This window comes from Parasteatoda tepidariorum, chromosome X2, assembly GCF_043381705.1.
Source record: "Parasteatoda tepidariorum isolate YZ-2023 chromosome X2, CAS_Ptep_4.0, whole genome shotgun sequence".
In the NCBI taxonomy this organism is placed as follows: Eukaryota; Metazoa; Arthropoda; class Arachnida; order Araneae; family Theridiidae; genus Parasteatoda; species Parasteatoda tepidariorum.
The window spans coordinates 42,246,062-42,266,068 of record NC_092215.1 but is presented as its reverse complement, the minus strand read 5'-3'; the positions used below and the strand labels follow the sequence as shown (position 1 = coordinate 42,266,068).

The 20,007-nt window shown below is 28.7% G+C and overlaps 1 protein-coding gene and 1 long non-coding RNA gene across 4 annotated transcripts in view; one reads left to right on the top strand and one right to left on the bottom strand.

Moving 5' to 3' along the window:
- The window catches only part of LOC107447769 (uncharacterized), a 95,173-nt gene extending 79,344 nt beyond the window's left edge, over positions 1-15,829 (top strand). The window contains exons 1-3 of one of the 2 annotated variants that reach the window (XR_011638324.1): positions 6,245-6,503; positions 13,712-13,851; positions 15,150-15,829. This is a non-coding gene — a long non-coding RNA (uncharacterized lncRNA). Of the gene's footprint in view, positions 1-6,244; positions 6,504-13,711; positions 13,852-15,149 lie in introns of those variants that run through there. The other variant, XR_001584569.4, reaches the window with a different exon arrangement.
- LOC107447768 (CRISP/Allergen/PR-1) overlaps positions 1-20,007 on the bottom strand; it is a 157,340-nt gene that overhangs the window by 100,946 nt on the left and 36,387 nt on the right. For both annotated transcript variants that reach the window (XM_016062772.4, XM_016062770.3), the window contains exon 2: positions 3,795-4,114. In XM_016062772.4, coding sequence (XP_015918258.1) covers positions 3,795-4,082 — 288 coding nt within the window. In that variant the 5' untranslated portion in view covers positions 4,083-4,114. The remainder of the gene's footprint in view (positions 1-3,794; positions 4,115-20,007) is intronic.

The window sequence follows — 20,007 nt, the reverse complement described above, 5'->3', positions numbered from 1 at the left end:
GCTTGCTCTACTTATATTTCAGCTTTATTGTCCAAATTTTCGACTCATTAATAATCCGAATCCATAAAAAAAGATGTGTTTATTTAGGAATAACAAAATATCATTTATTACGTTATGCAGTACCATACTGAGAAAGAAAGTATGCTCTGAAGTATCAGAATATGGTAAAATTTACCGTGTTTCTGGTCTATAGGAACACCAAAAAGCGAGGTAATTTGTACTTAGTGCTTTATTAATGATTTTGGTAAAATTAAGAGTAATATATGGTATTATATTATCTGATAAAATTTAATGATTGTGATAGAATTTGGTTATTATATCATGAGGCCTTAAAGCATTGTATAAAAAACATTTATTCGGTTAAATTTACTTTTCACTTTCATATGTTTTCCTGAATGTGAGGTAATAAGATCTACAATTTTTTGGGAACAATAAACAGTTACCATTTGAATGGAAAAATTACCATATAAATGGTTGTTTAAATACTGTATATTTTGGTTTTATTTACCCGAATTATGTTTTGTTTTTTTTACCGAAAATGTCAATACCATACAGTACGGTATTTTTGCCAGATTTCTTTTTCTCCGCGCAGATTATTAATTTTCATTAAAAGAAATTATGTGAAACTTACGATGATGCATTATTTCAAGGGGATTATATTGAAAGATTATGCTGAATATATTGAATATACTGATTATACTGAAGATATATTCAACCATCTTTTAGACTAATTTTAAGAAATCTCAGAAAAACGTCCTCTGTTGGTTCCTAAATTTTAAGTTTATTTTTCTTTAAAATAGGATTCCTATTTCGTACAGAAGCAGCGCTGTGTCACTTAAATAATTATTATTCATTGTTATGAATACTAATTGAGGCGGAAACACACAAAAAAATGAGCTTCCGTAATTACATACTTTCTCAAAAAGAACATACCAGTTTTCTACACCCAATTGTATGGGCGTTGACCATGTCTGGAAAAAAATCGTTCCCATAGTTCAGTCACTAAAGAGGTTTGTTGTGAGTTTTAGAAAAGCTATTAAATAAAAACTAATAAAATAATTCAAATAACTAAGTATTTAACTTTCTTTAATCATAGAAAAGGTTTTTAAGTTATAATTATAAATGCTTTGATAAACACATTATACATGCTTAATTTTAAAAAGAATATTATTTTCCAAGAAAAACTAGCAACTGACTGTATGAAACTCATTTATTTAAAATTTATTGTGGCAAATAGAAATATTTTGTATACACAGTAAAAAATCCTGGATCAAATTAAGCACTCAGGATGTAAGTACTTTTTACCGTAAAATTTTTTAACATTGCAAAGTTTTGCGGAACAAAAAAAATCTGATGTACAGTAAATGTTTTTATAATAGTCAGTGTAAAATCACTGAATCAATTAAATGAATATTACTGTAAAATTACGGTATGAAATTTTACTGTAAGAATGGGTTTTATGGTAAAATAGAATTTTTAGATGCTGTACTCAGGGTGCCTATACTTTTTACAGTAATTTGATTTGGAATTTCTTACAGTATCGATTGCTGTATTTGCTTCTGAGATTTCAAAACGTTTGCTTATATTAAATTGACTAATAAAAAAGTTAAATAATTATTTACAATAGTTTTCTTGAAATATATTTTTTACAACTTCAAATGTTCTCTTTCTTAAATCATATTTTCAATGCATGTGCCACTACATTTTTAAATGTTTCAGAGCTTGAAATTTCAACCTATCTAGAGATTTGTAGCAATTTTAGCATAAAACCTTATGTCTAATAATTCGATTATCAAAACAAACAAAATAAAACAGTGCTTCTTTTTTTCCCACCTTGAAAACTGTTTTTAATCACTACTTTACCACAAATCACTTTTAGTCATCATTTTTAATCACTACTATACCACAACTCACTTTTAGTCATCATTTTTAATCACTACTTTACCGCAAATCACTTTTAGTCATCACTTTTAATCGCTACTATACCACAAATCACTTTTAGTCATCACTTTTAATCACTACTTTACCACAAATCAGTCGAATTGAAAGAAGATAGGAAACAATAATTGTAGGAAATAATAATTATAACAATTGAAAATATAAAACAATGTTTAACTAATATATAACTAATACATCATTCTTCATATTTCAATATTGTTTAATATCTAATATTATTCATATTCAATATTGGTCAAGATTCAATGTTTTTTATTATTGTTCAAACATTCGCTTAATAAAATCACTTAAGAATGTCATTCAATCTTTAAGTATATGTCTAATTTAAAACGAAATTCCAAAATTTGATTTTAAAGTTTATTTTAATATGTTTCTCATCGGACAAATGAATGCGGCACAATTTTCACCATTAGGATTCTGCAATCCTCATTAAAAAGATCATTATCAGATCATTAAAAAGTATAATAATCGACATTTGTTCACTTGATTACCAAAGAATTAAATATAAAATTATGCTATTATCCTCGGCTAGTACACAAGCGAGCTTAAGATCAAGTTGCCTTTCATAGTTAAGTATAGTATCTATATTGTAATGGATTAAATTAATAATTAGGATGAGCAACTAAATGGTAGTTAAGGGGCCTGTAGCTGTATTTATCGATAAAAATTAATATTTGTGTGTCTTGAGACACACAAATCGATAAAAATTAATATTTGTGTCGATAAAAATTTGAACACTCTGAAACAATATTTTGAGTGTGTTAATCGCATGATAGAGCGTTCGTCTTATACTCAGGCGAACCGTGTTCGAATCCCAGGAATGGCTTGTTGATACGAATCCACATCTGACTCGCACCGACTACAGTGCTAACGTGAAATATCCTCAGTGGTAGACATCTCATGGATTAGAGTTCCCTTGCCGTCAGGTTAACCGTGGGAGTTTCTTGTGATCTTCCTCTCCATGTGAAGCAAATGCTGGTTAGTTCCAACAAAAAGTTCTCCACGAAAGCGAATTTTTCCCAATACTTGATCCAGGAGTTCTCTTGTCTTCTGGATTGGGTTCAAAATTACAAGGCTATGGAGTTGAACAAGGTTTAGTAGTAGTAAACCCAAAATTGGGTCGGCTGTTCAACAACGGTTATAAAATTAAAATAAAAAAATAGTTGCTTCTTATATACCATCTCTTCTTTTTTTATTTTTACCTCATAGAGAAGTAATTCTTATAAAGTAGAGCCCCTGAATTAGACAGGTCGACTTATCATCTATTTTTGGAGCAAAGAACTAACATAAACACAATACTAACATAACGTTAACTTGCGAACTTGTTTGCTCCAATATTGCTTAATAGGTCAGCTCTAATAGTATAGGAGCCTTATTATAAAGAAATATGACACTCAAACTTATTTTGTTATCAATCGCAGCACAAGAAAATAGAATATTTTCTTTAACTCAATGTATTTAATATTTTTATTTCTTTTTTTTTATGGTGGGAGCATGTTGAGGAATATAATTAATTTTGCTCACATATTTCGAAATGTATGTCAATCTCTGTATGAAGAATGCGTTTGTTTTGTTTTTCAAAATTTATATTCAATTCAAAAACTGAAACTCAAATGAAATTATTCTGGTCAACATACTTTAATAATATCAGAAACAGAAGAACTTCATTTTTCAGTAAAAGGAATTGACCAACTATTCAAACAAGGCTTTTAAATAAATTTCATAATGAAGATTTTAATAATTTATGAACTTAAAAGTACTTTAAATGAGAGTATATTTAAGATTAAAAACCAAATGTCTATCAATAATTACTTTTAAAAAAATCATCTCGTACATACCATTTGCATCATGTTTGCCGCAGTTGGTTGGTTATTTGTACGCTCATATCCCTGAGCAACAAAACTTCTTAAATAATTATGTTTCCAAAGTATATAGTCTTTTTCATACTTGCTGATACCACGAGAATAAATTGTACATCTTGGATTAGGAGGTCTGCAAGCCGTATGATGGTAACTAAACCTTTGATATGCCATAGGACATCCTTGATAGTATGGTGTACGGCTGCCAACACTAATAATGAGTTGAGCCAGCAATATCACACTGCATAGCAGGAAAAGTTGATTCATTTGATTCGGTTATTCCTTATTTTCTTATTCACCTGAAATTGAATAAAAAGAAAGTTGAATAAAACTAACAAGATGTAAAAAAAATCAAAATTTTTACGGCAAGTTAGTTTAGTTGTGAGTAAAATCAGAATTTATTTTACTGTCATCAGTCAAAAATTTCGAGATTTACCATTTGGGATAAAACTAGACGATTTTATTCTTTCGCTACTCAGTGGTTTCAAACCAAATCCACTAAGAAAGTTGAGAAATTATATCATGGATGTAATCCTTATTATCTTTCAAAATATTTAAATAAGAAAATGAACACATCAAATGATAGAAAATAGGTTTTACAATTTCTTCTTTTGACTATAATTCCTTCATTAAAATTAAAAGGAAAATATATAAATGAAAACAAAATTACAACAATAATTGGAATATTTAATCCCAAAAAAGAAAGAAAAAAATCAGTGTCTGCATAACTAAATCAATGGAAAGCTATGTCATGTTTATTACCATACTCCTATGTCATATTGTAAAATTCAGGAATGAATTGTGCAGTATGAAAACAGTGAACATTGACAAAAAAAATATAAGCAGTTTCTTTTAAATGTTCTATGCTTTATTGGTGAAGCAAAATCATTAGTACTAGTAATCATTAGTACTTTTTTAGTATGCCATACACTGAGAAAAAAAAGTATAGTCAAAACTACCAGAATATGGTTTCCGTGTTCTTGGCTCTATGGAAACACCAAAGGGCTCTGTAATTTTTACGGAAGCGCTTTGTTAATCATTTTGGTGAAATAAGTCACAAAATATGGTTTTATAATCTATGATAGAATTTAGTTAATGCGATAAAATTAGGTAATTTTATCATGATACTTTAGAGCATGGCATGAAATCCATTTATTTGGTTAAATTTACTTTTCTGCTTTGTATTTTTTTTTCTAAATGTGAGGTAATAAAAACTATAATTTAGAAAAACAGACTTACGGGTAAACCGTTATCATTTGTACTGAAAAATTACCAAATGATTAATTTAAAAACCGTATATTTTGGTTTTGTTAACCAAAATTATTTTTTTTTACTAGAAATGTTATTACCGTACAGTTCGGTAATTTTACCAGAATTCCTTCACCGTGTATTTGTTACCATAATTAGTTGTTATTTTTTCAACTGGATAATTTAGCTCATTAGGATTTTAATAGAAATCAAATAAAATTTTAATACATTCCTTTAGAAATATTTAGTTTCCTCGAATTTCTTTAAATGTCATATCTGTTTGATGTACCTTATCTACTAACAGTTAGTGAAACAGACGTGACATTTTAACACATTTACTTTCGAAAATATATTCTAATATCTTACCTACTAACAGACATAACACACTTTGTTATGACCCGTCATTATTTATAAGGGTTTCTTTTAAAAATTTAAATGTACATAGTATTTATAATATTAAAGTTTCATTGAGGTAATATTTGTCTATAATATCTAGAAAGTAACCTGAATTATGGTAACAGGCAGGATAATTTTTGTTTCTGGTCAAAAAATATCAATTAAAAATAATTTGAAAAATAAAAGAACTGCGTGGAAAATATTCAAATATCTAAGAAGAATTTCGTGTTTTAATTACTTTTAAAAATATGCAAAACATGTTTTTTCTATCTCCAAATAAACCGATTTATGACACTTTCACGACTATAAGATTCATGAAGCATTATTGTTTTCATCTAAATTTTAAGATCTCGTTGTGATAGGATATTAATTTATTAAATCTTCAAAATAGTTTTTTCTAAACAACTTCTAAAATTCATTAAATGTTAATTATGAGAAATGTATTTTTGGGTTTCAAATTGATTCACTCAGAATTCTCAACCAATTGTTCTCAATTCAAATTTAATAGCATTGAGTAGTTGAAGGACTACAAAATGTACTGAGAATAATTTAATATCCGTAACTGAGCGTTCAATTTATTCACATAGTCACTTACATTTTCTAAAAGTATCTGGAGAAAATTTCGTGGACTATCATATCGTGGACTATCATATTTATCGTGGACTATCATATTTATCGATCATATTGTTCTCTTAAAACAATTGTCGCTTTCTAAATCCGAAAAGAAAAACTGATATTGTGACCTTTAGAGTCTGATTTCTATGGCTAGAACTAATATTTTGAACCAATTCTCTCATTCACAGTTAATTCACTCGTTTTTTCAATTTTTGTATTTATTATTATAATAAGTTAATAAATTCATATCTTGTAATATTTATTTGAAGATAATTGGTTTAAAATTTGGGTTAATTGGAATGAAATGCAGATTAAAAAAACTATTCTTCTGTTAAAAATAATCAAAAGTTGCGAATTATTTTTAATATATTTATTTTCAATACATTATCACAATTGTTATGGCTGACATTGGATAAAAATTGGAAAAAAGTAGGTAAATATTTTAATTCAAGCTAGCTTATGTTTCCAATTGTTTAATTTTCAGAAAAAAACTGATGTAACTAGATGATATGTTTTTTAAAAAAACTAATTCAACTTTTACTTCATGGTCAAAATTACATTATATTGCATTGAAATTACTTTTTTCTATTTTTAAGACGAAATAACAATGCATAGACTATAAAAAGATAACTTTATGAAATTATATTTTTCTATATATTTTAGTTATTTTGATTTAATCTGTCTTGAGAAAGTTTGTAAAGCCTTTTTTTTATCTTTTACTTTATATTTTTGCTTGGAAAGTAATATTTTAAATATAATAATTTAAAAAATAATATTTTGGAAAAATGGGAAATTTTAATTTCATATATTTTAGCAATTTTAAACATTAATAACAAAAATAGGCATGCTTATTTAGAAGAAATAAAAATAATAATAATAATCATAAATTTAACGCATATTATTCTTAGTTGCACCAAAAATTAAAAACATCATTTTTTTAAAAATACTTCAAGATGACTTGTTGAAGGTCTTGTTCGCAATTTTAGTTTGGTACAATAGCATAAAAAAATCAAAACTAGACCGGCACTAAAAAAATCGCTTCAAAAATGTGCCCCAATGCAAAATAATATAAAAAATGCTGGAGAGGTCTAAAATTATCAAAACAATTAATGTGCTAATAAATTTTACGAATAGTCCAAAACGCGTTATTTTCCATTTTTCAATTTCAAAATCTCGTTGCAGCGAGAAATAAGATAAATTGTTACGAATTTGTAAATATATGTGTAATTTTGTGAATATTTTTTTTAATGAGGCAAAATTTTTCAGTCCTAAATAAACAGATTAATAAGAAAAATTTCATGAAAATCGCAGAATTCTAAAATAATTTTAGACAGGAAATAACACTTTACACATATTTTACTGATTGCTCAGTTTGAAGCCATTTTTGCCGACTTGGCGTCAATCTTGCCGATACAAACACACGAAATTAGAAAAATGAATTAAAAATGGAAACAAAATGAAAACGAAAGTTAATAGAAGATAATAATAATAATAATATATTTCATGATTATATGTTAGGAGAGCAGGCAGTTCAAAAGATACAATTCAGAAATAATTTATTATTGTCGAAAACATTTCAAAAACATTTTCGTTAGTGCAATAAAATGTAATGAAAAATAATAGAAAGAATAATTTCCATTATAGAATGAATACATTTTAAGGAGAAATGACAGGCATAGAAAAAATTATTCTACAAAATTTGCATTTTTTAAACAGGTATTAAATAATTTAGAAAGCATAGAGAATTCAAAAAGTTTTTCATTATTGCAATGTATTGTTTTTAAAAAAAGGAATTTAAGTGTTCCTATTACATTCTGTTTGACAATATAACCAGAATTTTTTCATTTTACAAAAAGAAAAAAATGGAACTTAAACATAATTATTTAGACAAATTAGAAATTAAAGAAATTTAATCTTTGAATTTAAAGTACAACATTGCGTGTCATTATTTTTAAATCAAAACAATTTAGAAGTTACACATTACATTTTGTATATAACCAGCTTTTTCTCATTTTACAAAAAGAAACAAAACATAAATTAATCTTTACAAACAATCTTTAGGTAAATGAAATTTAAACAATTTTAAATAAAATATTCAATGCTGCAGTGCATGAAATAAATTCTGAATGAATTCGTCCAATTGCTGAAAAAAAAAATTTCCTACGTGCTTTCAAATAAGACAAGTTAAGCCGTGGTGGCTCAATTGATAAAGCGTTCGCCATTTAATGAGGTGAACCTGGGTTCGAATCCCATGCACGGATGGCTGGTCGATATGGATTCCACACCCGGCTCACACCGACAGCTGTGTTGACGTAAAATATCCTCAGAGCTATACGGATCATGTGTAAAAGTCTCTTTGCTGTCAGGCTAACCATGAGAAGTTTTCGTGTTTTTCCTTTCTTTATAACGCAAATGCGGGTTAGTGCAATCAAAAATTAATCCAAGAAGGCAAAATTTTCTGGCAATACTTGATCCAGGTGTTCCCTTATCTTCTGGATTGGGTTTAAAATTACTAGGTTAGAACGTTAGGGCCGGGATAGCCTGGTTGGTTGGACGTTGAACTCATGTTTGTGAGAACGCGAGTTCGAATCCAGCCGGCCGAAGAATCCCCGTGTATTAAATGGTGACTGGCGCACGTTAAATCTGTCGGAGTCAAAAAGTCCTCCAAGTTCCCATGACAAATCAATAACTCTTTGGGTATTAATCCAGCAGTTTCTTGTCTTCTGGATTGGGTTCAAAATTACAAGGCTACGGGGTTGAGCACTAGTAGTCGTAAACTCAAAATTGGGTCGGCTGTTCAACGGCGGTAATAAAATGAAATAAAATAAGACTAGTTTGCTTAAAAATTTAAAAAAAGAAGAGGTAATCAAAAATCTATTTAATTTCATAATTTAGTATGCTTTTAATTATTTTAAAAGAAAAATAAATTAAAAGTACAAATTACATTGAGTATATGTAACAAATAATTTATACATAAAATTATAGAAAATACGATAAATTCTTTGTAAGCAAAATAATGTTCTAGAATTCAAGTAATATATACTATATTATGAAGCTGGACAGAAATTTTGAATAATTTGCTTGCAATTATATAAAGTGCAAATTTGTATTTACAAATAAAATTCTTTTTATATGTTTACTGTAAAGGCAAGTTCGTCAGTCATTTACTACGTATCCAGCGTTTGAAAAAATGCACTCGAAGTAACTGGCAGAACTACCATGCTAAGTAATATATAACTGTAATAGTTTTTTTTTTTCCTTTCCTGCAGAAAATTATTCTTTGAGAATATATATGATTTATTTTCTTCAAAAATTCAAAATAAATAAATCTTTTAAATAACAAAATAATAGACAATGACAGAGAGACTACTATTTGCATGCGAGTGGATGAAATTCAAAGAAATGACAAAATAGTTCTTCACATAGAACATTGATTGAATTACAACAGATAACTACAAGTGAAATAAAGGACACGCCTTTGTGTAAAGAGTCGATCTCGACCTCAAGAGTCGAAAAAGAAAACTGCACGGATAGCAGTGAAAGCTAGAGAGGTGACCTAAAAGTTAGAGGACCAATGGCGTAAAGAGATGCATAGATTCTCGAAGTAAACTCCTCGGTAAAATGTCTCCCGAAAGGCGATTTTAATTAATGCAGTGAACTTTGTAGGGGAGGGGGGCAAAAAAGAGCCTATTAAAAATTTACAGCATTTAAAAAATTCTAATTCAGTTTTTTTTATTTTTTATAATCAGCTTTTGATTCATTTTTATGTAAATGCAAGCCCAAGTTACTCTAATTTAAGCAATTTACCATTTCCAAAAAAATATTCTGAATTTTCCATTAAATGTAAAAATTATTAAAATTTAATGACCTAAAACTTAATAACTAAACTTGTTGCTTCATTATTAAATCGCATTTTATTTCTCATAAACAATTTTGCTTAAGTCAACCATCTTTTTCTAAGTAATTTCGTAATAAAAATAATAAAAATAGAAAATACAATATAAAAAAGCTGTGATCGCCTTATTACAACCTCTGGTTATCCATTGGTCAAATGCTTTTTCTTTCTAGATTGACTCCGTTAAACGCCACAACATTTCAAATCATGGGTTGCAAAAACTGTCTCAATTGATGTCTGTCGTCAGATTGGTTTTCAAATCCTGCCCAGTTTCAAGACGTCACAAAACACTTCTGCTTCTTCAGCATTCAAATTTATATTGAAATTACCGTCAAGCCAGTAATTATACGATAATAATAAAAAGAATATAAAAATACTTTAAATTATCATTATGTAAATACATTAAAAATGCCTGCTAGTGAAAATCAAAACAGCAGCGGTCGCCATAGCAACGCATGCAATTACGACGCATGCGCAATGTTTATTATAACTCTTGAACACAGTTGAAAAGTGTGTGCATGCCATCAAATCCAAACCAAGACCATTTTGTCAATGGGTAATAATTAGTTTTAATTTCCTTGATCTCCAATTATACATGTATACTGGATGCCAGGGATTGTTTCTCCTTCGCCCACTATTGAAGGGAGCGAGAATAAACGGCTTTAGGGAAAGGCAAACTCTAAACTTTGTTTAAAATAACACAATTTTCCTGTCATTAGTTTAATCTACGTTTCTAATTCAATAGATAAAATAAACAACAGTAATTTTATCTTTCACAAAATGTCTTTTGATAGATAAATAAGAACAAAATAATCTTTACATACTATTGTACTACCCTTCATCCTCTCTGTACTATAGTACTACCCTTCATTCTTCGTTTTCAGCGTAGATATCGAAAGTCACAACTGTAAAACTTGCAGGTTTTATATCTTAAAAATCAATAGCCAAAATTTTTCATGAATTTTAAAAATTATATAAAAATATTGTACTTAGTAGTTTAAATGATTTAGTGTCTACAGGAGGTCTGTATATTAAAATACTCAGAGTGAAAAGGGATAAAGTTAGGGAGAAAAAATATAGTGTTTGCGAATTCAGCCCTTGAATTTGACTTCTAAATATAGTTTTAACAACCCCTTTTTAAGGATATACAAAGTTAAAATCTTTATCGCCTTTAAAAAAGCCTCTGGAAATTATTATTGCCTTTAAAAATTTGCGAAAGAGAGAGTGCAAGGCTGAGAAGAGAAGAAAGGAGACAACAAGACAAATGCAATAAGACAATAAGACTATGTAGCGTATCTACCACTACAAAATTACAACTACAATTCACTAGTATATAAGACATGTTAACTCGAATCTATGCCGGGGTACCTTTTCATAGATGACGGTTGACATGGTCTAATACTCCTCTCCCCACATTGGTGACCTTCGGACGTGATGTGAACACGCCTACCTAGGCAGTAACGCCTACCTAGACAGTAACGCCTACTTAGATGGATAACCACATTGAACAGTTGACTTGCTACTTGTGACTGCGACATTATCCACCTCCTCGCACTGTTGCTACTCAGTCTCGTCTCGATCACGCACAACGTCGGCTTGCATACTTGTGATTACTCGACTGCTAACGGCAACAGAGGAGCGACTACGACCGTGAAGTTAATACATCTCTCACATTCAGCATTCAAAAAAAAAATACGGTGATCATAGTACAGCTCTCCCAGCTTCTCACAAAACAGCAATGAATCAACTAGTGGTATTCGTTCATCGAATTCTATCACAGGTAAAATTCTAGTGGGGGAGTACTGTAGCGTATCTACCACTACAAAATTACAACTACAATTCACTAGTATATAAGACATGTTAACTCGATTCTATGTTGGGGTACCTTTTCATAGATGAAGGTTGACATGGTCTGTAACTCCACCCCCCACAACTATTTTCTATGTAGGAAATATGTATCAATATCAAAATGAGGAAAAATAATTAAATGTTTTTACTTTTTCATCACAGAAAATACTGAAAATGCAATTATAAACAAGCTGCCACCATATGACCGAACATTAACAGGGCAGGGGGAGGGCTTTTTCCCACCAGCAGGTCACGGTGCTTGGCGAATATGCTACAAAATAGTAGACTGTGATAAAATACTAGCTAGTCTGTTCCTAACTAAAAGTTTGCTCCGAAATATTAACTTGTTTCAAAATACTAGCCTGTGACAAAATACCATCTGTTCCGAAATACTAACCTGTGACAAAATAACAGGCTGTTCCAAAGTACTAGTCTGCGACAAAATCCCACCTGTTCCAAAATATTAGCATGTAGCAAAATAACAGCTGTTCTAAAATACTGTCTCCTCCAAAAGACCAATTTGTGACAAAATCCAATCTATACCGAAATCCTGCCTTGTGATAAAATAACAGGCTGTTACGATACAACATGTTTAAAATATTAGGTGGTTGTTTTAGAAACAGATTAAGAGACAGAAGTAGAGCCTTAAAGGGAGGGGGGGAATAGTATGTGCCATTAATAATGTTATTTCCTCTTTTTTTTGAAAGGGTTGTTTTTTTTATATACATATTAAGAAATTTAAAATGCCTTATATGTATTTTAACAATATAATTGCAAAAATATCATTTTCTTATGAGTTAAATTTTAAAAAACCATTTAATGCCTTAATTCGAACGCAATAATTTCAACGAAGCAAAATTTAAGAACTATTATTAATTTATAATTGGAATTAGTTATTTATTAAAGTTTATGGAGCAACATTTTTTTTTATTGGAATTATATTTTACGCATTCTAACGACGGCTCTTTTATCTTTGAGACTATAAAACCACGATCAATGTCTTGCTGATACAAATAAATATTTTTTTTTAAACTCTGTAAATTGATTTTAAATTTTAAAATATCATATTTATACTTACATAGAAGAAAAATGGATCTTACTTTGAGAAAGTTTTGTTCCAATGATCGAATTTTCCCGTATTAAGAGCTATTTTAATAAGCCGAATTTTTTGACTAATTTCCCCCCTTCCAAATGAAGGTGAATTCAAAGTTTTCTAGACATGAGAAGGGAATTCGTACAGTGCCCCGCGTTTCATAGGTGGTTTTTGTCAAAATTATTTTCGTGGAATTTTTTTTATTTCTTTATCAAACATATACATGATTGTCTTGGAGTGGTTCTTGAAGTCAGTTCTAGTGGTCCCATGCAAAAAAAAGTACGGCGAGAAATACAAGCCATTGAACTAGAGAAAATAAGCTTCATAAACGCATTTTTAGATCAATTCTTTTGATTTTAGCAAAGTAACTCATGAAATTATTAGATTTCAAACAGCACAAAAAAATTACAATAATGGAATAAAAATTTTATTTTGTCCAATTTCAGAAATTAAATCCGAAAAAAAACCACATTATCTATTAGAATTATTTAAACAAAAATCTAACTAGTTTCTGAGTAATTTATTTCCCTAGGGGCTTTGCCGAAATCGAAAACTTGCAGGGCCCCTCTCAATGTCTGGCGAGGGGCCCTACAACTAATCACATAAGGTCCTGTAGCAATCACACAAATAAAACTAGCGCTTTTTCTTTTTTCTTATTTTAAACAGTACAAAGATAGGTCAAAGACAGTTTCCATATGTTAAAATAAAGTTGAAAAATACATTTTTGACAAGATAATTGAATTATTTTTGCCTAGTATTTTGAAACAAGCATTTACATGTAACATGTTATTTCTATTACAGATATGATTCAATAACAGGTACGAAATACCTGTTCCAGAAAATATTTGCCATCTCTAGACTGTAGTAATGTGCTGACCTGAATTCACTGACCCGTCTGAGGTTATAGAGCCTGTGTGTAAAGCTTGTTTGAAATTTAAAATGTAATGATTTATAAGACTTTTGTCATTTTCATGAGACAAAAATTCTGGCTTTGGGATCACTTAAAGGTTTACAGTAAACTTTAAATTTTTTAAACTTTCTGAATTTTAAAATAATTTCGCAAATTTCTTTGATACCTCATTTTCTCTATTATTCATCTTAATTTCTCGATTTAATTCATTGATAATTTCTGAAAAATATTGATCACCCTCGTCTGTTTAAAAGCGCAAGTTGATATAATCCAATCATTATTATTTATTTAAAACCTTTTAGTGTAACAGTTCCAGCAATAAATTGCGTTTCTAAATTTTAAACTTTGGCCTAAGAGTATAATGAATGAAACTGTAAAAAGACTCTGACAAATGTACTTCAAGTTCAAAAATTTAAAAAAGAAATATATGATTTAATTGAAATTACGGGCAAATAAATAAAACATTAAAAATGATCCTGAAGGAAACGTAAAATTAAAGAAGTTTTTTAAGACATGAGAGAAAAAAATTATTTTTGCCAGAAGTAAATCACGTTGTCAGATTTATTAAAAAACATAAATAAACCAGCATCAAAGACAACGCTGTGTGATAAATGAGCGTTTCTAAGTGGAAGATTGTGTGTTGCATACTAATGAAGCGGAGGAAACTAAGTTGCTGTAAGCCACTTCAACCGTAGTCTGTTTCACCTTTAATTTTCAATCTTTAATGAAACTTCGATTTTGAGGCTAATAATAAATGTAAATAATATTCATTATTAAAAGAAATGACCGCTTCTTGGATAATGGTTACAGGTTTAATCTTTTTTTTTAATAGAGCTGGATTAAATAAGCGAACCCTGCTTATGAACTATGCATGACAAATATTATTCCATTTTATGCTGTATGCAATTTTTAATATTATGTTTATGAATATTTCAATAAAATAATCATTCAATTTAAAAAGTTCATTAGTTTTGATCAATTAGGAATTTGTTATTTTATTTAAATTGTGGTATATTTTTAATTTGTTTAAATAATTTCTTGCTTTGTTTAATAATATGAAAATATTTTTATGCTTACAAACTTTCTGTAAGTCCAAAACTTAAGTAAATTGGTACATCATTTGAGAAATTTCTAATCGAATTTTTTCAATTAGCTAAAAATAAATAAGCATGCTAAATTGATTCTGAAATATTGCTCTCCATTTCGGGATGATCTTTTCATCATCAGTAATATAGTGATATTTTAAAAAAATAAATTTAATATTATTGTATAAGAAATAAATTATTTACTCGTAATTATGAAATGTAATTTTTTATATCTCTATTTTAGATGCTTTTTGATGATGGCCCATGGAATTTCAAAAAAAGTGAACCTTTGTATCTGAATCTCCAATTGAGGGGAAAATTTATGTGCATATCTTTTCCAAAGGCTGAGTCTAAGCATTTAAGTGAAGACACCAAGACAATTATAGCTCATAGATATGAGTAACTTATTACAAAATGCTTGCATATATTACTGCAGCAGATTCGATCGAAACTGGTAAAATTGTTTCGGCCCATTATTGTTTGCGCTTTTTATAATTATAAGCATATAATACTTGAAATATTATGAAATGTGTGTATTTTGTAACTTGAAATACATAAAATTGTTTTTTTCAGTTTCTAATTTAACTATGTTGGAAAGAGTTACATTTATGTATGTTGCACGATTTTAAATTTTCTCGAGCAACAATATTTTTACTATTGTCTTAAATTCATTTGAGGCAATTTAAACGTCCCTTTTTATTTTTTTTATTTCTAATAACCTTTTGACAAAAGAAAAAGAATGCATTTTTTAAATCACAACTTAAGACTATGTATGCTTTTGCATTAAATAATATGTTGATTTAATTTTTTATTTTGTGTAATAACTTTCATGAAGTTATTCATGTTTCAAATACTTATCCATGTATATCTTTAAAGTATGTAAGTGATTATTTAATTAAACTACTGATAAGTGCTTTTTGTTAATGATTCGAATAGTTATAAAGATTATGTTCTTGGGGGAAAAAGTCTGTTTTACTCATAAGTAATTATACAGATAACTAGTTCTAAAACATCAAATGATGCAGCATTAGTGTTTCTAAAAAAGAAATCTGTTTCTTGAAACTGTACAGCTGTTTTCAATTGTTACTAGAGTCTTTTTTGGTGGCGAAAAGTTTCTGCAAAAATTTTATGCTAGAACTTTTTGTATGTACACAAAATATATGAGCAAACAAAATTATTGTAATAGTTCAAAGCCTTTGAAGAACCACTAAATCTTAGACACTCATATTTTTAAAAAAAAATCCTGAACAAGGATGCATGATGGTCTGTTTCCTGGTTAAGAATTACTTTTGTACCAGCAAGTCTTAAAAGTTAAATAAATAATAAAAATGTACTTATAATCCTAGAGAAGATACTTGGGCATTTTAATATTTCGATGATGGGGAGTCCGAAAATTGGTTTCCCCTGGCGACTGTGGAGAAAGATGTGGATGCGAGACAAAATAATATATTAAAGATAACTTTATTTTTACACCTAATTACGAAGTACGTTGAGTCATTTGTCACATCAATTTATAAGCTTTGAAAAGCCCTTCTAGAAAATATCAGGGCTCTGCATTCGGAAGAAGCATCGCAAGATCAGGATTGTTTGGAGGATGATCAAGGTGCTTACAACCAACCACATTGATCATTCTTTTCAATATGGTTTACTGAGAAGGATTGTCATCTATCATTGAAACGCTCGACACGGGAAGGGCTGGCTGCTTTTTACCTCCTTCAATTTCGACAGGAAAACCACGCAGAATTTAATTTCGACAGGAATACCACGTAGAATTCAATCTCGACAGGAATAACATGTAGAATTCAAACTCGAGAAATTCCAGCAACATAACTCCGGGATGCATATTGTTCTCAAACTGAAGAGGTATTTTGAGTTTTGTTACCTAAGACGCATTTCTCTCTCTAATAAATTTTTATCGTTTCTTACTTACACAAAATGTAAATCAATTATGAATCAATTCTGAAATTCTTAACAAATAGTTTTAAGTCAAGCGTTTTTTAACTCAAAATTTAAAGCGTGTTCAAAATTTTTTAAGTAACATACTCATTGAAATCCAGTTCATTTTAAATTTTATTTTTGTGTTCTTCTTTGTTAATTTAATATATTTGCCTTCTACAGTACATGCATTTACAGCATTTTTTTAAACTAACAATAATAATTTTTTTAAATATTTCAAGCATATTCCAGATAAATACAAGTTTACAATTCTGGTAAAACATAAAATTAGTGCAATAATAATTATTAAAAATAAATTTTATTATATTTTTTGCAAACTTTATAATAAATATAAGAATTGATTTCAAACATGCACTAATTGTTCGAATTTAAGGGCATCATGAGATTTTCGAGGTTCTTAAACAGCTTTCATTATTTAAATTTACCTGAACGAAACGAATGAAAAATAAGCAGTTTAGATTTAAACGATAAAAGTTATTTTCTTAGAAACTCAACTTTTGCATAAAGTATGGAAACGTGTTATAACTATATTAATAGAATTTAATTGCTTATAACAATTTCATTATAACTGAAAGATTTAACTATAAAGCAAAAAGTTCAATAATGAATAACAATTTTAAATTGGAGCAACATTATGCCTTTAAAGTTCCTAAATTAAATATACCATACGTGCTAACTGAAAGAAAAAAATTCCCAAAGAAAAATACACAGTTTAGATTCATTGCGTGAGAATTTATATTATAAAAAACATAATAAATAGCAAGGAATTTTGATTACCCTGAAAAAAAATTTATCAACTCAAGACAAATATTTTATAATATAATATTACATTATAATATTATTATATAATATAATTTATATTATACATATTTTAAAATATAAAAAACATAAAAATAACTCGTGGAAACACTTGAAATGAGTCAAAAGTAGGTGCGTTGATCTTTTATTGCAAAGGAGGGCACAATGTGTAAAATAGTAAATTCTATACAAATTTTCCTAATACTAGAGAGATAAATAATATTAAAATTTAATTCGATAGATATCAATTTTAAACTATTCTTTGTTTTATTCCTTGGTGAATTTAAAAATTGATTAAGGCAGTTAAACTCTGCTTTCAGTTTCATTCAATAAGTTAGTGCGATATTAGTTTCATAAAGCGTCGATGCATTTAATGATTATAAAAATACTTATTGGATTCTTCTAAATTTCGAACACTGTTTTGGAGGGTAACAATGTTGGAAGAAATAACTTCAATCTCATTTATAAATGAAAAGCGTAGTTTTCAAGCGAAACAACTGATATTTCAAGTTAGAAACAAACTCGTTTCATGCTAAAAAAAATAGCAAGTATAGCAGAATGAAATACCAATACGTCATAAATAACATTGACATAAGATCCAATAAGCTCGCTCAAAATCTCTCTTCAGTTTGAGTAGTTGTAAGGGTTGGTTATATGCCTCCGGGACAAGACTGAGAAATTTGTCACCACTGAACTGCGACAGCGCCATCTGCTTGATCGCAGTCGAACGAGACTTAGTAGTATATGGATCACGTCCAACCGTTGACATTCCTTGGGAGTTTTATCCATAATCCCACCTAGTCGAATTTCCTACCCCCTCCCCTTCCCTACCTGTCGAATGTTGTAGGTCCTGTAATTAATCTTTGAGTGATCGTCTTGTACGCATTCTGAGGTCTTTGGTGTGTAGTAGACATGATTCTTTATCGCCTTCACGAGATCATCGCTAAGCAAACCAATTTTTTTCCCCACTCAAAAATAAAACTGAAGGGATCTGTTTGGATGTTGGTTTCTGATTCTGCTGGATAGTAAAACTAGTTAATTAAAGTTAAATGATTATTCGCAAACGTGACATGCTAACCAATCTTTCTTTTTTAAATTCAAGCGAATTGCTTTATTTTGTTATTTACGGATATAATTTAAGCAAAAAGACTCATTTAAATAAATAAATTAGTTTTAATTTTCACTATGCAATTAAAATTTGATAAATTTGTGTTTTAGAATTATTTTTCGCTACAATATTTTTTAGTAGAATAAATTTACTTCATGTTTTGAAATGCCTTAACAAAAGAAGGAAAAAATGATGTATCATATTTCACCATTATATTTTTCTGATTTTGTGAATTTAATTATAAATATTTTGATGTATCTTACTTTTGTTTTTTTAACAACATATTTGACAGGAATGCAATTACAAACTATTAAATTACAATTCGATAACAGTTATTCGTTTAAATAACAAATTATAAGAGTTTGTAATGACGAGCAAAGATGTGTTGCTGGAGCAAACTATCTGAAAAAAGGGATGTAATCTCTAAGGAAAGAGATTTTATTAAATAAAAATTAAAAGAAAATCTGATTTATGTACAGCGCGTCAAACAAAAAACATTCTGTATAATTTTTGATCTAATAATCGGATGTTCACGATCCCAATCTTAATGGTTCGAAGGGGTGAACTCAAATATGCTAATTAATTAGTGCAGACGATATTTAAAGTTACGAAATTAGACACAAAAAATGTACTTTCTCTGAATAAACATACCTTTTTTTTCGACAGATTCAAATTTCCGAACCTCCAAACATACAGATGTAGCCGCAATATGGGAAATATGGGGTCCCAATAGTTTAGTCAGGAGAGCTATCCAAAGTTTGGACTCCTTAATGGTAATTTTACGTTTTGCGTATTTCACCATATTTCAAGAGCTTTTAAAATGAATTGAATAAATTTTGAAACTCAATTATAAAATTTGTTTAAACAAAGATAATTCCATTCAAAAAATAAATTTTAGTAAATATTTATTATTTTTATTATTTTATTTAATAATAGTTCAAAAAATTTTGAATTGTAAGGTATGTAATTTTTTACATCCTTTACAAATACGTAAATTTGCATGACAAAATACAAAATTTGAGCAAAATCGGTCGACTAGTTCCTGATAAATCTAATTTTTAAAAAGTCATATACTCAAAATTCGATTTCTCCGGAACTATTCAACCGCTTTTGTTCAAATTTTGCATTTTGACATGTGAAACTACATACTTTAAAATGATGATACCATTGGACTATTATTTAATAAATAATAAGAAATAATTACTAAAATTTATTTTTTGTATAGAATTCTTCGGATGAA